Genomic DNA, 18,221 nt, shown 5'->3' on the forward strand with positions numbered 1-18,221 from the left:
GAGGTATGCGTCTTGTGTAGCTAGCTCATCCGCTTTTTAATTTCCATGTATTCCCATATTCTCAGGCACCAAATATAGATCAATGTAAAAATTTACGCGGCTGCAGTTTAAGCTATTTTTCTCCACGATTTCCACTGCCTTAGTCACAGCTACTACTTTCGCCTGAAAAAAATTACAGTGATCAAAGGAGTTAAATCAAGAGCATTCCCATCCTTAGAATCCTTTCAAAGCTAAAGAAATAACAGAAAGGTCGATTGCATATGTAGCCAAAGATTTCATCTCCAAGGAAGGGATATTTTAACTTCGCACCGCAATGTATTTCTCCCAGGGCCTAGCCTTTTAGCGAACAACCTTTTCAATTAGTTGCTTATTCTCTTTTCCATCTCATATTCTCTGTTGTCTTCTATGCCTATGTGTGTAGTTAATTTAATGCCATGAGCGCTCGCTCTTTGTTGCTGTGTATATGGCTGAGTAATGTCTTCTGAGCTTTTTTTTCCTTTGTACATGTGTGCGTAATGTCGTCCGAGCTCTTTGCTACTGTGTAGAACTTAAGCTTATCGCCCGTTTATTTCACAAAGTGCTATTTATACAGAGATACATCAAGCTCTAAAAAACTTTTTTCATTCTTAAATCTTTAATCATAAAATACTTTAATAGTTTTATTAGCTGGGACTTCATTATCTTGGGAAATTTGCTTTTCACTGCCCAAAAACTGAATCAGCATAATCAGATATGTAACGATTAATACGATCATCTGTAGATAGAGAAAAAAGTTTTGAGTATAAATAAACGAATACTCTTTAAGACGCAGTAGTAAATTTGGAGAAAAAGTTCTATCTTAATGGAGCAAACTTCACATTATACTTCCCAAGGCGTACACTGGGACAAATGCAGATGGGACCCATTTGATATGCACCCTGTAACCACTCAGCCATCTGGCTATACTTTCATGCTCCACATCCGCGGGAAAATATCAACAAACCCCTGAATTTGCCTACCGTCCCCCATGGATGAGGCACATAACGTCCCAGATAAGCTTTTAAGTTCTATGCTTGAGTGAGAGACTGATATCACAGTGGGCAGTTACTCATATCATATGTTAATACAAATTTGAGGTTATTATAGATGAGCAAAAAAAAAAAAACTTAACGTCAGATGTTTCAAGAACATTTTGTAATCTATATTGGAAAGATTTTCCGTCATCCCTTGTCAAATTTGTTTTGCAAACAAACCGGTTCCGGTGAGGTGTCTTCTTCAATATCATTTTTCATTCTTGAAACTTGGATTATTATTATTATTAGTAGGCCTCGATGAACTATGAACTATTTTAGATCTATTGTACTTGCCCTGTCATTCCATTACTGTATGTAGAGGCTTTTAATGTATTTAAGTACCCCTTCAGACTTTTTACTACATAGCATAGTGGAATTAAGAGCTACGCCTTGCATGAGCGACGCAATCGGGGCGTTTCATCCCCCCAACTCACAGAAGTGACCGATTTGTGTATCGGATAGATTTAACTTAATTAGGTGATATCGTAAACTACAGTGTCCCCTAGATCCGTCCGTCAGATTTAGTAGGTCCACTCTGCTTAGATTAACGAGTGATACTCTTGTTGCGGGGCTGTGTTTAAAATAATAATGTGAATAAAATACTAATGTGAATGCTCCTCCAGTGAATAAAAACGATGAAATAACGCTCTACCAAATTGGTCGGTACATCAGCTCCAATGAAGCAGCTTGGCGTATATTTGGTTTCCAATTCATGAACGGGATCCAGCAGTTGTTCAGTTAGCCGTCAATCTCGAAAACGGTCAGCGTGTATTTTTCACGAACGAGACAGTGATTGATCGTGCAATAAATCCACCTAAAACTATACTCACTGAATTTTTTGAATTGTGTAATTGTGCGGATGATTTTGGTGCCTTTGCACGAATATTACTCTATTCACAAGTACCACGCTATTTCACATGGACTCAAACAAAAAAATGGATGCCCCGCAAGCAAGGCTAACCAGTTGCTGCATGTCACAATTTATTTAAATCAAACGGCTTGGGGAGATTATTTACAGTCAATCCAAGACACACTGAGTGCTTTTATCTTCGACTGTTGTTGGTTAATGTTACTGGCCCATTATCATTTAAAGATATACGTAAAGTGAATGGGCAACACTATCCAACGTATAAAGATGCATGCCGTGCACTCGGCTTGCTCGAAGACGACAACCAGTGGGAACGTATGCTTGCTGAAACTGCATTGAACTGTACAGCAATACAAATTTGTCTACTATTCGCTATAGTGTTGACTACATGTTTCCCAGCCCGAGCACAGATATTGTGGCATAATCACAAAGATTCAATGACTGATGATATATTGCATCAACATCGTACACGGTGTCACGATCTAACCATAACATTCAGCGACGCAATATACAATGAAGCATTAATTGCTATTGAGGATCTTTGCATTGTCACTGCCAACTTACCACTCAGTCATTTCGGTATGAATTCGCCAAATCGAACTGCATCTGATTTAATGAATACTGAAATGAATCGTGAACTGCAGTATAGCACGGTAGAAATAGCAGCGATTGTTGCCCGCAATTTCCCACTAATGAATGAGGAATAAAGAACCATTTATGATCGCATTATGAACAAAGTTTCAGCTAGACAAGGTGGGTTCTTCTTTTTGGATGCACCGGGTGGAACTGGCAAAACATTCCTTATTTCGCTAATTCTTGCTCAAATACGATCAAATAATGGCATCGCATTGACCGTTGCATCATCGGGCATTGCAGCAACTTTATTGGACGGAGGCAGAACAGCTCACTCAGTATTTAAGCTGCCACTAAATATTTAGAATAACCCTGACGCAGTATGCAACATTAAGAAACAATCGTCCATGGCCACCGTGCTGAAACAGTGTAAAATTATCATTTGGGATGAATGTCTATGGCACACAAACATTCGCTTGAGGCGTTGAACAGGACATTGAAAGATATTAAAAACAACGACAAACTATTTGGCGCAACTCTGTTGGTCCTTTCAGGTGATTTCATGCAAACACTTCCAGTCACGTTCAACATACGCTGATGAGATCAACTCTTGCTCAAAATCATCTCCATTGTGGCGTAATGTTGAAAAAGTACACTTGAAAGTAAATATACGCGTTCAAATGCTTCAAGATCCATCCGCTGAAACATTTTCAAAACAACTCTTAGATATCGGTGATGGAAAAGTTGCTATAGATGAAACTGGCTACGTAAAATTACAGACCGATTTCTGCACAATCGTTGATTCGCATGATACTCTCATTGAACTAATATTTCCCGATGTACATACACAGTACATAAATTATGAGTGGCTTGCAGAAAGAGCAATTTTAGCGGCAAAAAATGTAGACGTTGACAATTTAAATGTGAAGATAAAAATTTTGTTGCCAGGGAACTTGGTATCATATAAATCTATTGATACTGTTTGTGACGACAGCGAACAGTAAATTTTCCAACAGAGTTTTCGAACTCACTGGATTTGCCAGGCATGCCACCGCATAATTTACAATTAAAGGTTGGATCTGCGATTATCTTGCTTCGTAATTTGAACCCGCCCCGGCTGTGCAACGGTACGCGATTAGTCATTCAAAAATGAATGAAAAACGTGATCGAAGCCAGCATTTTAAATGACAAGTTCCGAGGTGAAAATATATTAATACCACGGATTCCTATTATAACTACAGATGTGACAATTAAATTCAAACGTATTCAGTTTCCGATTAGATTGGCATTTGCAATGACTATCAACAAATCCCAAGGTCAAACGATGTCTATTTGTGGCTTTGTTTTTCACACGGACGTGGCATGCTCTCGAGTGGGTAAACCATCCAGTTTGTTTGTGTTGGCTAAAGATGGACTAACAAAAAATATTATTCACGCTATAGCATTAAGAGATTGATATTGTTTGTTAGTTATACTGCCTTAATTGATAAATTAATGATATATCATTTTAATACTGTTTTCACACAGAAACTTAATGATCTCATTTCACCTTCTAATGAAATCGTAAATTTTTTGCTTTCCCACAGAAGTAACTGCTCGATTAGTATGAAGGATGAAATGTCAAGCGAATAAAATGACAATGCTATATGACAGACAATCATGGCCGAACGATACAAGGTGGCAGCATGGTGACATACCTACAAACATAAAAAAAATTCCATGTACTTGTAAATTCGATGGACATTTGTCAAAATCGTACTGCGCCGGTAGTTGATGTATCAAATCAAATAAAAAAGGTTATAATCAGCTGTTCGATGCGGCCACCTTGTATCGTTCCGCCATGCAGACAATGACATTTACTTTGACAAATGACATTTTTAAGCACTGAACACACCAAAAACTAAGAAGCGGATCGCGGCCAACAGAGTTGCATTGTGCTTTTGACTTCATTAGGCATTCGATTAGCTACTAATGAAATAATTACAGATTCGAATTTTGTAGGGAAGATTGAGCTCAATAAACGTCTTAATGTAGAAAAATGCCTTTATTATTCAATAAGCCGTCTGTGTGAAAATAGTATAAGGAATAAATTATAATAACTTAAAAAAAAAAATGTTGGACTTTTGTTATTTTTATATTCCCTCATCTTTCACAGCGCTCCATGCCTATTTCACGCATATACCACATTCTTACACACTTACAATAAGTAAGCTATTTTTGGTATCTATACACTAGAAATTACTCAAAAATTATTTATATGGCAAAAAAACGTTTGCCGGGTCAGCTGTATTAAATAAATTATAAATTAACAAGTAAGGAAGGTTAAGTTCGGGTGTAACCGAACATTACATACTCAGTTGAGAGCTATGGTGACAACATAAGGGAAAATAACCATGTAAGAAAATGAACCGAGGGAAACCCTGGAATGTGTATCAAATGAAAGGCATTAAAGAGTATTTTATGAGGGAGTGGGCCATAGTTCTATAGGTGGACGCCATTTAGGGATATCGCCATAAAGGTGGATCAGGTTAGACTCTAAAATTTGTGTGTACGATATGTGTATCAAATGAAAGGTGTTAATGAGTATTTTAAAAGGGAGTAATCCTTAGTTCCATAGGTGGACGCCGTTTCGAGATATCGCCATAAAGGTGGACCAGGGGTGACCCTAGAATCTGTTTGTACGATATGGGTATCAAATTAAAGGTATTAATGAGGGTTTTAAAATGGAGTGGTGGTAGTTGTATAGGTGGTCGCCTTTTCGAGATATCGCAATAAAGGTGGACCAGGGGTGACTCTGGACTTTGTTTGTACGATATGGGTATCAAATGAAAGGTATTAAAGAGAGTTTTAAAAGGGAGTGGTGGTAGTTGTATATGTGAAGGCGGGTTCCAGATATCGACCAAAATGTAGACCAGGGTGACCTAGAAAATCATCTGTTGGATACCGCTTGTAGCGAAAAAAAGTTTGATGTCGTTGGCCCAGGCTTGCGAATTTAACGCACCCAGTTGTGAACAATTGATGTTGGTTTATTAGATGGTAGGTTGGATGGGTGGATGGGTGGTCTATTTCTAAATCAGGTTACAGGTTAATAAAATCACATTACAAAACAAAATGACAAATTTTCTACTTACCGCTGTGTGCCTTATCCGACTGCTTGCCAACGAATGGCGGTTTTTCATATTACAAAATGGGACTTGGCAGACAGCGGCGAGTTTACATTACAAGGTTACCAGATCATAAAATTGACTACTAAAATTATTGAACACAGGGCGTTCTGCAACATCCCGCCCCCGTGAATCACTCTATTCACCAGACTCAACGTCCAGAACGGCCAACTTGGCTACAGCTCTTCTCTTCACCCCAGAGTTCGTTCGTACATCAACTTGGCGGACAACTCCGTCTTTCGAAGGATACACTCGCTCCACCACGCCACGACACCACTCTCTTCTTGGCACATTTGGATCGCAGATGAACACTAGCGCTCCTTCTTTCAACGGTTTCGTAGACTGGCACCACTTCGTTCGACGTTTTAGCGTGGGGAGATATTCCAGCACCCACCTTTTCCAGAAGTGATCTCTGAGTTGACGAGCCACACGCCACTGTTGTCGTAGAGCCACGGGGCCTGCCGATACGTTGTCCACGCTGGGCGTATGCGCAGTATTATTCGGCCCCAATAAAAAGTCATTCGGCGTCAATGGCTGTTCTTGGTCTGGAGAGATGGGCAAGTGCGTTAGTGGCCGGGAGTTGACGATGTTTTCCGCCTCAACAAGAAAGCTATATAGTGTATTTTCCCGAGGTGCAACCTCTTTAAGCGTTTGATGTAGGACTCGCTTGACACACTGCACCACTCTCTCCCAAACGCCACCTTCAGCTGGGTTATACGGTGAGCTGAACACCCAATCTACACCACGTCGAGAAAGCTCGCCCTGGACACGCTCGCAATCGAATACCTCGGTGAATCTCTTGGCCTCGTTGTTCACACCAACAAAGTTTTTCCCATTGTCTGACCTCAACCTTGTAGGGACGCCCCTACGATTAAAAAAATTTCTGATTACGATGATGCAGGAGTCAGTGCTCAGATCGTGAGCTACCTCCAGATGCACAGCCCGCGTGGTTAGGCATGTGAAAAGTGCTACCCACCGCTTTTCTGTACTCCGCCTCACTGTTATGTTAAGTGGCCCGAAGTAATCCATACCAGTGTAAGTAAACGGCCTTACGTAGGGTGTAAGTCGATCCACTGGCAACGGCCCCATTAATGGCGGGACTGGTGCTGCTTTCCGTAGGCGGCAAACCTTACAGTTAGCGATGACGTTTCGTAGAAGTGTTCTTAGACGCGGCACCCAGTACTCTCGGCGAATAGCGCATATGGTGGCTTCGGTATTTTGATGGCCCATGAGGATGTGATAATGCTCCGTTATAAGTTTCGTGTGCACATGTTTTGGCGGCAATATTATAGGGCGTCTAGTACATATCGGGAGCCAGCTGGCTGCATCTATACGTTCACGAACACGTATCACACCATTCTCATCCTGATACGGCGACAACTGCACCAAAGGGCTCTGACTAGATATCTCTTTTCCATCTTGGATCTGTTGGATTTCCTCGGGGAAGCATTCATTCTGAACGATGCGGCATAGGAGAAGCTTCGCTGCTTCGAGATTGTTAGCTGTAAGACCATACGGATTCTTATTTTGGGTTCGGCTGCATATCTTGACGAACAGCACAACCCAGGCGGTAGTTCGTAGTAGCCTATTGTATGAAGAGAACCGATCGAAGTCAATGAAATTTTTGCATATGATGATAAATGTATGCTGTGGGCGCAATTCTTCTTCATGAACAACATCGGCAGAGATTCCATCTTCAGTAGGCCAAGCATATTCCTGTTCGCGCAGAAATGATGGACCTTGTACCCAACGAGTCTTAGGACCAAGCACGATATTATGATTGGCTCGAGTGGCTTCATCGGCCACGTTTTGTGCTGTGGCTATCCAGCGCCAATCGGACTCGTGAGTAGCGGCTAAGATTTCGGCGATTCTATGCTGCACGAAGGGCTTATATTTACGATGTTTGCTTCGAATCCATTTGATCACTGTTCCCGAATCACTCCAAAGAAAACATTGGTCGATTTTGAAAGAATGTTCTTCTCGCACAGCTTGTTGAAGACGAGCTCCTAAAACTGCGGCCTGCAGCTCTAATCGCGGTATGGTCAAAGTTTTTAGTGGAGCGCACTTTGATTTCGCGCAGATGAATGTGACCTCTATCTCCCCTTGGGCATTCCTTGCTCTCCAATATGTGACAGCAGCAAAGGCATTTTCGCTAGCGTCGACGAATACGTGTAACTGTAGAGATTTCGGCGCACCATTTCGGAAATAGAAGCGAGGGCAGGCGTACTCCATTACCGCTGGCAGTAGCTTTCGCCATCTTTCCCATGATTCGGCTATGTTTGCTGGGAGTGGGTCATCCCAATGTGTTTCGTGCCTCCACACTTCTCGCATCAATAACTTTGCTCCTATCACGAAGTTACCTAGAAATCCCAGCGGGTCGAATATGGACATAACCACACTGAGAAGTTCCCTCTTTGTAGGGCACCTACCTCCGTTCACTACCGCCTCGCTTACTTTGTTAAACTTCAGTCCAAACTTAAAACAGTCCGTTGTAGAGTGCCAATGTAACCCAAGAACTCTCTCAGACTGCAGTCCATCTTTTAATCCGATGGCCTTGTCGACGTCCATTCCACCCAATGCTGCAATCACTTCCTCCGAGTTTGACGTGAAATTACGGAGTTCAAAGTCGCCATTCTTGTGGATCTCCCTTACTTGGTTTGCAACGGTTATAGCTTCCTTTGCTGAGTCGAAACTATCTACCAAGTCGTCCACATAGTGATTTTCCAAGATCGCAGTCACGGCCCGTGACGTATAACGATTGTCATCGACGTGTTCCAACGCATTTCGCGTCTTAACATAATGAGCCGCGCAAGGGGAGCACGCAGCTCCAAACGTAATGACACACATTTCGTATATATCGGGTGGTTGGCCAGAGTCACCACTGCGCCACAGAAAGCGCTGGGCACACCTATCTTCCGGACGTATTAATATCTGGTGAAACATTTCCTTAATGTCGCCACACAGGCCCACCGCTCGTTCACGAAAGCGGAAGAGAATCGAAGGCAAAGGCTTATACTCCTGCGGTCCCTTAAGTAAGCAGCTATTCAAGGAGATACCATTGACGGGGGCGGCGGCATCGAACACGAATCGAAGTTTTCCAGGCTTGTTCGGATTTGGTACGGCAAAATGGGGCAGGTACCAGGTACGCGGCGATGACCAGATAGATTCCGACGTAGTGAGTTTACGTGCGTAACCCTTCCCTATATAGCTATCAATGATTTCTTTATACGCTTTAGCAAACTCGGCATCGCAGTTCATTTCAACGCTCTTTAGCCTCTTGAGCGCCATATTGTAACTGTTCGGCAACTGAATATTATCATCCTTCCATATAAGTCCCGTCTGATATCTTCGTCCAACACGACAAGTTGTCCACTCCAAGATAGATCGTGCGCGGATGTCGGCGTCGCTTTCGATTGGTGACGATGGTCTAACGCCAAAATTTTCGGTCTCGAAAAAATCGGCAACCATGTTATGAAGCACTTCATCTGGGTTACATTTCAAAAAAAGACATGTAGCTATAGAAGGAGGGGATTTGCTGACAGGACCAAACACTACCCAACCCAGTTCTGTTTTGGCTACAAACGGACCGTGTTTCCTCATCGTGATGATTTTTGAACCTATGCCCAAGTGGCAGTTATCAATCCCGATGAGAAGTCGAGGTGTGGCTCCTGAGTGCGGCTGCACTGGCAGTTGACTTGCTTCCTTGTCGTCCATTTCCAGGTCACTCCAACTAAGGCTTTGTGTTGGCAGCTTTAGATTACGTATGGCATGGACCTGTCGCAGCTTGTGTTTTTTGTTCATACCAGCACCGCTTATTTGTAATTCGACTAAGGTGGCGGGCTCATGAACCGAATGCCCCCAAACCATTGAACGTTCAGACTGTAAGGCCGTCCTACTAGGTTTAACTCCTTTACGAGGCTGTCTTCCATCATCGTTATAGATGAACCTTCATCTAGTAAGGCATATGTATCCACGCGGCGTTGCTTTCCATACAGTGTGACAGGGAGAATGCGGTAGAGTAACTTAACCTTCGGCGAGTTGGTAGACCAGCTTAAAACGGTCGCTCCCTTATCGCTAAGCGGCTGCTGCCGAGCATTGTTTAGTGGCGAAGTAGATCTGGACGTAACAAGGGAGGCGCTTCGTGACGACGATGTTGATGGAGCTGGCGGACGCTCTGACCGAGACTCATGAAGTAATTTATGATGTGCTCTACTGCATCCATCGATGCCGCAAACCTTTCGCCTTCTGCAATTGCTGGTGATGTGACCCACATTTAGGCAGGCAAAACATAATCGTAGAGATTTAACTAGGGTCCATCGATCGGCTACCGTGGCTCCAGTGAGGCGTTTGCACTCTGATGGCTTGTGTTGACCTTGGCAAATAGGACAACTCCGCAGAGTAGTATCATCTACATGGAGGACTGTACGGCGTTTAGGTTCACGAGCAGCGAGTTGACAGTCATCATTGATGGTGCATATGACATTGGCGAGTGAGGTTAGCCAGTCGCTAAAATGTATTATTGTGGCTCGAGCAGGTATGGTGGCTGCATGCCGACCCCACTCAATGCGTTTGCTCATGGGTAACTTGGCGATAAATTCGTCGAGTAGCATAGGGTTGGCGATATGATGCTCGGCACCGGCAGATTCCAAAAGTGCGCAGATGTTTTTTACCTTCATTGCAAATGATATAACTTTCCCTAACATACTCTCAGAGATTGGTGCTATCTCTTTAACTTGCGCTAACTGGCTACGAACCAGCTGCTCTGGTCGTCCAAATCTAAACTTCAACTGTTCTAGAATGCAATTTACATTGTTAGGGTGGATGAGTAGTGACTTGAACGTTTCACGTGCATCACCCTTAAGGCACTTTTGGAGACGCTGGTTATTTTCGAAGTTGCTATATCTGTATGCCGCCGTCGACTCTACGAAAGATGCATAAAACATAGGCCAGTCCTCAGCCCTACCGCTAAACTCAGGCAAATCTAACAATTTTTTGGGAGGGTTCAAATTATATGGTACATACTGTACGTTATTGCAAGCCCCACTGACTTGAGGCGTCGACGTCGGAGCGGCTGACGACTGAGCTGAAAATAAATTATTTGAATGTAGCGCGGAGGTATAGCGCAAATCATAAGGTATTGCATTGGGTTGTCAAAAATTGTATAAATTTCTAGAATTGGGCGGAGGTACACAAGGGGCTTCGATAAATGGCGTAGAGGCATTCGACTGTGTGCTAGTTGGCATTGGCGACGGCTCAATCCGCGTTGACTGTGGTAGCACTGGAGGTGCTTGCGTTGACTGCGGCAGCATTAGCTGCGACTGCGCGACGACGCTGCTGGCGTAGGTAACAGCAGAACTGCCGTTATGCAATCCCGTTGACCGAAGGGCATAGTTCTGGGACTCCCGTTCTTGTAACTGTACCTGAGTGGCTTTCAGATGGAGCTCCAACATGGCTATACGTTTTTCCATCTCGTCGTAGTTATGACCACCGTGGTTACTTTGGGCATGGCTTGGCGTCGGCGAAGTACCCGTGGTTATAACCGTTTGGCTGGCTGAGGCAATTGGGGCTCCATCATAGATGTGTACTGGTTCAGTTACCGCGGACTTACCAGGGGCACTGTATACCTGTATTTCTGAACGTGTCCTTGTGGCAGATTCAGATATGCTGGGCGGCGTTTCCGTTATTGGGGATAATGTGGCGTTCTTATCCATATTGTTACTACTATTCATAAGGCGAGCACTTCTACGTGGCGGTGTGTGCAACATATGTAGCAGGTGTATTGAAGCAGTTAATACAGAAGCGTGGCTATTAAATTACATATATGTAGAGGCAGACCCGTGGCTTAACTACGCAGATTCGTGGCTCTAAATTTATTAATTACCAGAATCTTTGTTTGATATATATGGCACAAATAGCAACGTATTTACTGCTTTGTGGCGGCGATGTTGGGAAATATAGGCAGAAATATGCATACATACATTTACCTTGCGTTGCGAAGTGGTGTTACGACTTTGCTAGCGCTGCGACGTTCCTGGCTGAGACGGCGGCGTTGACGTAGCGTTGTAGTGGCTTTCACGGTGGTGTGTTACTGGCGTTAAAATGGCAAACAATTACAACATTGATATCCACCTGTTGAACATTTAACGGAGAATATTTTTTTGGCAATAAAAAGGATCGCTGCTGTTATTGGCAAAGTATTACGGGCATGGCGTTGCTGATGTGACGGGCGCAGTAAGCGCAGCCCATTTGGTCAACAGCGAAATAAAGTTTGTAGCGAAATAAAGTTTGATGTCGTTGGCCCAGGCTTGCGAATTTAACGCACCCAGTTGTGAACAATTGATGTTGGTTTATTAGATGGTAGGTTGGATGGGTGGATGGGTGGTTTATTTCTAAATCAGGTTACAGGTTAATAAAATCACATTACAAAACAAAATGACAAATTTTCTACTTACCGCTGTGTGCCTTATCCGACTGCTTGCCAACGAATGGCGGTTTTTCATATTACAAAATGGGACTTGGCAGACAGCGGCGAGTTTACATTACAAGGTTACCAGATCATAAAATTGACTACTAAAATTATTGAACACAGGGCGTTCTGCAACACCGCTAATTTATTTATATATGTAATACCTGCCAAGATTTCAAGGGTTTTTTATTTCGCCCTGCAGAACTTTTTCATTTTCTTCTACTTAATATGGTAGGTGTCACAATCATTTTACAAAGTTTTTTTCTAAAGTTATATTTCGCGTCAATAAACCAATCCAATTACCATGTTTCATCCCTTTTTTCGCATTTGGTATAGAATTATGGCATTTTTTTCATTTTCGTAATTTTCGATATCGAAAAAGTGGGCGTGGTCATAGTCGGATTGCGTTCATTTTTTATACCAAGATAAAGTGAGCTCAGATAAGTACGTGGACTAAGTTTAGTAAAGATATGTCGGTTTTTGCTCAAGTTATCGTGTTAACGGCCATGCGGAAGGACATACGGACGACTGTGTATAAAAACTGGGCGTGGCTTCAACCGATTTCGCCCATTTTCACAGAAAACAGTTAACGTCATAAAATCTATGCCCCTACCAAATTTCAAAAGGATTGGTAAATTTTTGTTCGACTTATGGCATTAAAAGTATCCTAGACAAATTAAATGAAAAAGGGCGGAGCCACGCCCATTTTGAAATTTTCTTTTATTTTTGTATTTTGTTGCACCATATCATTGTTGGAGTTGAATGTTGACATAATTTACTTATATACTGTAAAGATATTAAATTTTTTGTTAAAAATTTACTTAAGAAAAATTTTTGTTTTTAAAGTGGGCGTGGTCCTTCTCCGATTTTGCTAATTTTTATTAAGCGTATATACAGTAATAGGAGTAACGTTCCTGACAAATTTCATATTGATATCTTCAACGAATGCCAAATTACAGCTTGCAAAATTTTTAAATTACCTTCTTTTAAAAGTGTGCGGTGCCACGTCCATTGTCCAAAATTTTACTAATTTTCTATTCTGCGTCATAAGTTCAACTCACCTACCAAGTTTCATCGCTTTAGCTGTCTTTGGTAATAAATTATTGTACTTTTTCGGTTTTTCGCAATTTTCGATACCGAAAAAGTGGGCGTGGTTATAGTCCGATATAGTTCATTTTAAATAGCGATCTGAGATGAGTGCTCAGGAACCTACATACCAAATTTCATCAAGATATCTCAAAATTTACTCAAGTTATCGTGTTAACGGACGGACGGACGGACATGGCTCAATCAAATTTTTTTTTCGATCCTGATGATTTTGATATATGGAAGTCTATATCTATCTCGATTCCTTTATACCTGTACAACCAACCGTTATCCAATCAAACTTAATATACTCTGTGAGCTCTGCTCAACTGAGTATAAAAATTGCTTCAATTCATTCTAAGTTTGAAGTTCCTTTATATTTACAAACGCACCATCTTTGGCGGTTGTGGCAATATTCGATTTTGCATTTAAACTCATTTACATGAGAAATTTCATTGTGACACGTTCACTAGCAACTCTGCTGCGCTATGTTCGTGATGCTGGTTTCCGCTAGCTGCTAGTTTCGGTTACGCCGCGAAGCTTTAAACACGTGCGCTCAATCGCGAAGTGATTAACAAATTGAAGTTCAGTGAAAATTGTGTCAAATAGTGTAAAAGAATGATTATTATTATAAAATATTGATAATAAAATGTATGTAAGTAGCTATATCAGAATGTAAAATATATCCGTGCAAGGCATTTTTATAAGAAAACCGTAAAGTTGAAAAGCTGCATCAGTTCAACAAATGCTTGTTCTGAAAAAATATATATGTACGTGTGTGGGCGAGTGTGAATGTAGGTATGCACATTAGACTGTTTTATAAGCAAACGTAAATTCTGTGATTTTCCTCTTTTTTAGTAATTTTTTTTACAATCGCAAGATGGATATCTTTGCAAATCAATTATTCAGTGCAGGCATTGACACGAATCAATGCGCATACCTACATATATACGTGAATATGTATATAAAAGTGTTGAAATGCTGATTAAAAAGCGTTGTTGCATTAAATGTTAGAAAAAAGTGTGTTAATAAATGTTTTTCGATTTAATAAAATATTAAGTAATAATGCAGTCACTTTATTCGAGGTAGCGAGCAAAGAAAATGTGTGTTAGTGTGCATGCAAATGAAGTGAAAGTGGCTTAATAAAATGGGAAGCCTAATTTTTAGAAATATGGAAGTCACGCACTCAAGAAGAGAGGGTTGATTTATTCCAGTAAGGTGAGTAGTTATTTATTTGACTCTCACACTTTTCAAAACAAATCATAATCTATACATATATATAAAAAGGGGGCTCATTTTCCACGTAAAGGTTTGGATCACAAACGGGTGAGGGGATCTTGACCAAACTTACATACGTGTTATGTAGAGGTCCCTCGATTGCTTTGGTTCTTAAATTTTTAAAATCAGACACAATAGGGTCTTGAAACCCAAAACATGGACCCGGGTATTTTTCAAAATATGGATGTACAATATGGATATCAAATGAATGATGCTGATGAAGGCCTTAGTACAAAGGTAAATGATTGCAATATCTCAACCCGCTTACGAGATATGGGCCAAAATGTGGTTCAGGGGTATTATCTGTATTATGAATAAAACAAAATTCTCGTGGTACACTGTTTGTAGTTGAACTCCTTCGAAACGGCTCGACCGATTTTCATAAAATTGTGGGAGCATATTGAGTAGGTTTGAGAATTCGTCATACAAATAAAAACACCAGAAGATATTTTTTTCTAAAAAAAAAAACAAATTATATGAAAAATAGGTAAGATTTTATGCCACTTATATTTTTTATACAAAATTTCTGTTTTTTTATTCTTTTATGAAACAGCATTCAAAAATACTTACAACCATTTGGGACTGGGACTGGAAATAAAGGATATATACAAGAATAAAAAACTAGAGAAAAGAAAAACGAGAGAAGGAGAAAGAGACTCAGAAAGAGATAGAGTTAGACGAAGATAGAGAAAGGTATAGATGGAGCGGGGGAGGGAGAAGAAGAGGGAGCTAGCGAAAAAATATGGGATGGAAAAGACGGATACGGAGAAAGAGACTCAGAAAGATTAGTGTGTAAAAAATCTTGAAGAGGGGAGAGAGGAGAGAGGGAGAGTAAGAGATAATAACTTCGTAAAATTTATGCAGATAGACCAAAGCTAGAGCAGAACAATGTCTGCCGGGTCCGCTAGTATATATATATATTTATTTCTTTGTGCTTGTGTTTGTGATTGAACTCATTCTAAGCAACTAGAGCGATTTTAATGAAATTTTATGATTGTGTTCAAGTGGAATTGAGGTTGCTTTAGATTCACAATGTGGTCCTTTTTCCTTTCATATCTTTCCGGAAAGTCCGCCAAGGGTCGACCTGTTCTTGAAAAATATAATTTATGGTGCGGTTTGCTTGAAATTTGGCATTGGGGTACCTCCTTGCCTAGCTTGTTATTTGTGAAAGACCTATTTCCGATAATCTAACCAGATTTTTCAGAAAAGGGCTTCCGAATAATCTCATAAGTATTCTAGCTAGATCCGACCATTTACACAGAAAGTGCTCCATAGTATTGTTGGTAGTTACGTCTATACAACTTTTGCAGTGGCGGAATACCTATCTTTTCACTATGCATGCACAAATACCGATGACTGGTGCAGACCGCTATACGTTTATGGGTGTCGGCTCTAGATCTACTCAGTAGAATATCTGTCCTTCTGTTATTGTAGTCTGGCCATGTCTCCTAAAATTGCACAGTTAGAAGTATTCTTTCACTTGAGCTGAGCTTTGTACATAAAAAAAGAAATATTTCGAGTTTCCCTTTTGGCTATCCCTAGGAGTATGCCTACCTCGACGCTGGTTATTCTTTCATTTCCATCCGCTGTTCCCCCATGCGCCAGCTCATCCGCTACCTAATTTCTTTCGATTCTCTTATGACCCAGAACCCATATAACGGATAATTCTAGAGTGTCCGTTAATGTAGCTATAAGGTGCTTGCATGCTCCCACTAGCTTAGAGCTAGCTTTATTGCTGCATGGCTGCAGAAGAGATACCTTTCCAGTTATGTTCAAGAGCTTGAATGATTTACAGGCTTGCCTAATCGCTAGGCCTTCCGCCTGAAACACACTATACTTTGACGATAGTTTGAATGACGTGGATATCTCTAGCGAATGCAAATAGATTCCAGCCCCCATGTCTGAGTCAATTTTCGAGTCGTCGGTGTGGATTTGTATACCGTGCGATTTGGGGGGATAATAATCTATTTGGGAACTGAATTTCCTCACCGGAAGTAAAATAAAGATATGCCCTGAGAGTCGCTGAGTCTCAGTGCGATTTAGGCCGATGTACACCGTATGTGCATGTCTATCGGAAGAAGGTTTGATAAGGGGTATTTAATTTTGTGACTTCTTCCAAAACTCAAGTTTCTGAGTCCTTATAATGTTTTACTTACCTGTTTCAGCAATGCCAGATCCAATGTGCAAAATCCTTTCACGTCTATTGTAAGTCCTTTATGTTGGCATTGTATTGCAAAATTTGAGACAAGATCATTGTAGATTTTATTACCGAAAGGTTTTGCCAACTTGTTGATGAGATAACTTATTTTAGCGTTCTGTGGAGATACGACAGATAAGAAACTCAAATGAACCAACCACAACAGCGCCACCATACTCACATTTCTACGCGCCCTATCGCCAAACACCAATAGCGTTGTCATCATAGTACCCAATCTTAACATGGTCATCATATTGTAGAAGAATTGCATGGGATTTGATTTATTCTTCGCGATTATAATACACCAAAAAAGATTGCTCACCAATGTAAAAAACGTAGTGAAGATCAACACTATGGCGGACCAACCATAACAATTGCTCACACTTTCATGTAACTCGCACAGACGTCCCTGTATAAGACGCAACGAATTCAAACGTTCATATTCCCACAATGTATAGGGTTGCCAAACGGCACTGGTATATTTATATTTGGTACGATTAGCACACACTAACACTTGAAGCGCATCAATCATATATGAGGAACGTAGAGTTTGCCGTTCAATTGCTTGTATGATTTGCACATAACGCATACGTTGCACAACCATTAGGGGCGCGGCTTGATAGAAAACCGGAGATTTATAGCCTACGAATGCAATTCCCAAATGTATGACATCGTAAATGATGTGTAAGATTACATGATAAGAAGCATTTAGCCACACTTTCAACTCCATTCCGCTAATGTCCACTTGTTTTTGCAACAACTCATCCAACTCACGTTCCAGGCGCAATACTCGCCGACATTTTTTTGCCTTCAACATTACTTCGCATATGGTTACCACATTTGTGAAAATGTTAAGAAAATATAACACATTGCCCACCATAAAACTGACCTTTTCATAAACGGTCATCATTAGAGATAATAATAGCTTAGTTGCAGGTCCAGCTAGCCAAGCAAGCCAGCCCAAGCGGAGCATTGTCGTAAGCCATGATAGATGTGGTAGTGGTATAAGGAGGGTTATGTACATTTGTACTAAAACATAGTTACGTATTAAAAATGCGCAAATCTGCTGATAGTACATTATGTTGAGGTGACGTTACAGATACTGGCTCGCTGTCTAGGTCACTAGCTTAATAACTTCTGAATTTTTTCGACTGATACCACAGACCTAAGTGGTTGCATGACTTAGCTAAAATCAAAATGTGCATGATTTGGAAATGTGAAATCCATTAAAGTTTATCAGTAAGTCATCTAACCCAGCGAATGGGTAGTAACCCAGTAACAAAAGAATAAGGCCGCCACCAATGAAACATTTTGTTTGGCCCTCAAAAACCCAATTAAACCAAAAATTGTGAGCACTTGAACAAAAAACTACGGAGAACTGTGTGTCCCTCATTTTCTTCACAGAACCTCATCCAAGCATAACTGCTAGGAAAAATCCAGGACAGTGCTCGGCTTTAGAGAGTGTATGTAATTACTTGCTAATTTTAGCGATCCGAGTCTTCGTTTCGCGATGGCATTGCATTCGAGAAGGATGTGT

General features: G+C 41.1%; 1 protein-coding gene across 1 annotated transcript; it reads right to left on the bottom strand.

Annotated features, from left to right (window-relative positions):
- Positions 1–634: 634 nt before the first annotated feature.
- On the bottom strand, positions 635–17,762 carry LOC137248451 (gustatory receptor 23a-like). The gene is made up of 3 exons (XM_067779385.1): positions 16,866–17,762; positions 16,644–16,802; positions 635–754 (listed from the first exon to the last, which is right to left on the bottom strand). The coding sequence occupies exons 1-3, from the start codon at positions 17,760–17,762 to the stop codon at positions 635–637; spliced, it is 1,176 nt and encodes a 391-aa protein (XP_067635486.1).
- Positions 17,763–18,221: the final 459 nt, after the last annotated feature.

This window comes from Eurosta solidaginis, chromosome 4, assembly GCF_040869045.1.
Source record: "Eurosta solidaginis isolate ZX-2024a chromosome 4, ASM4086904v1, whole genome shotgun sequence".
Classification (NCBI taxonomy): Eukaryota; Metazoa; Arthropoda; class Insecta; order Diptera; family Tephritidae; genus Eurosta; species Eurosta solidaginis.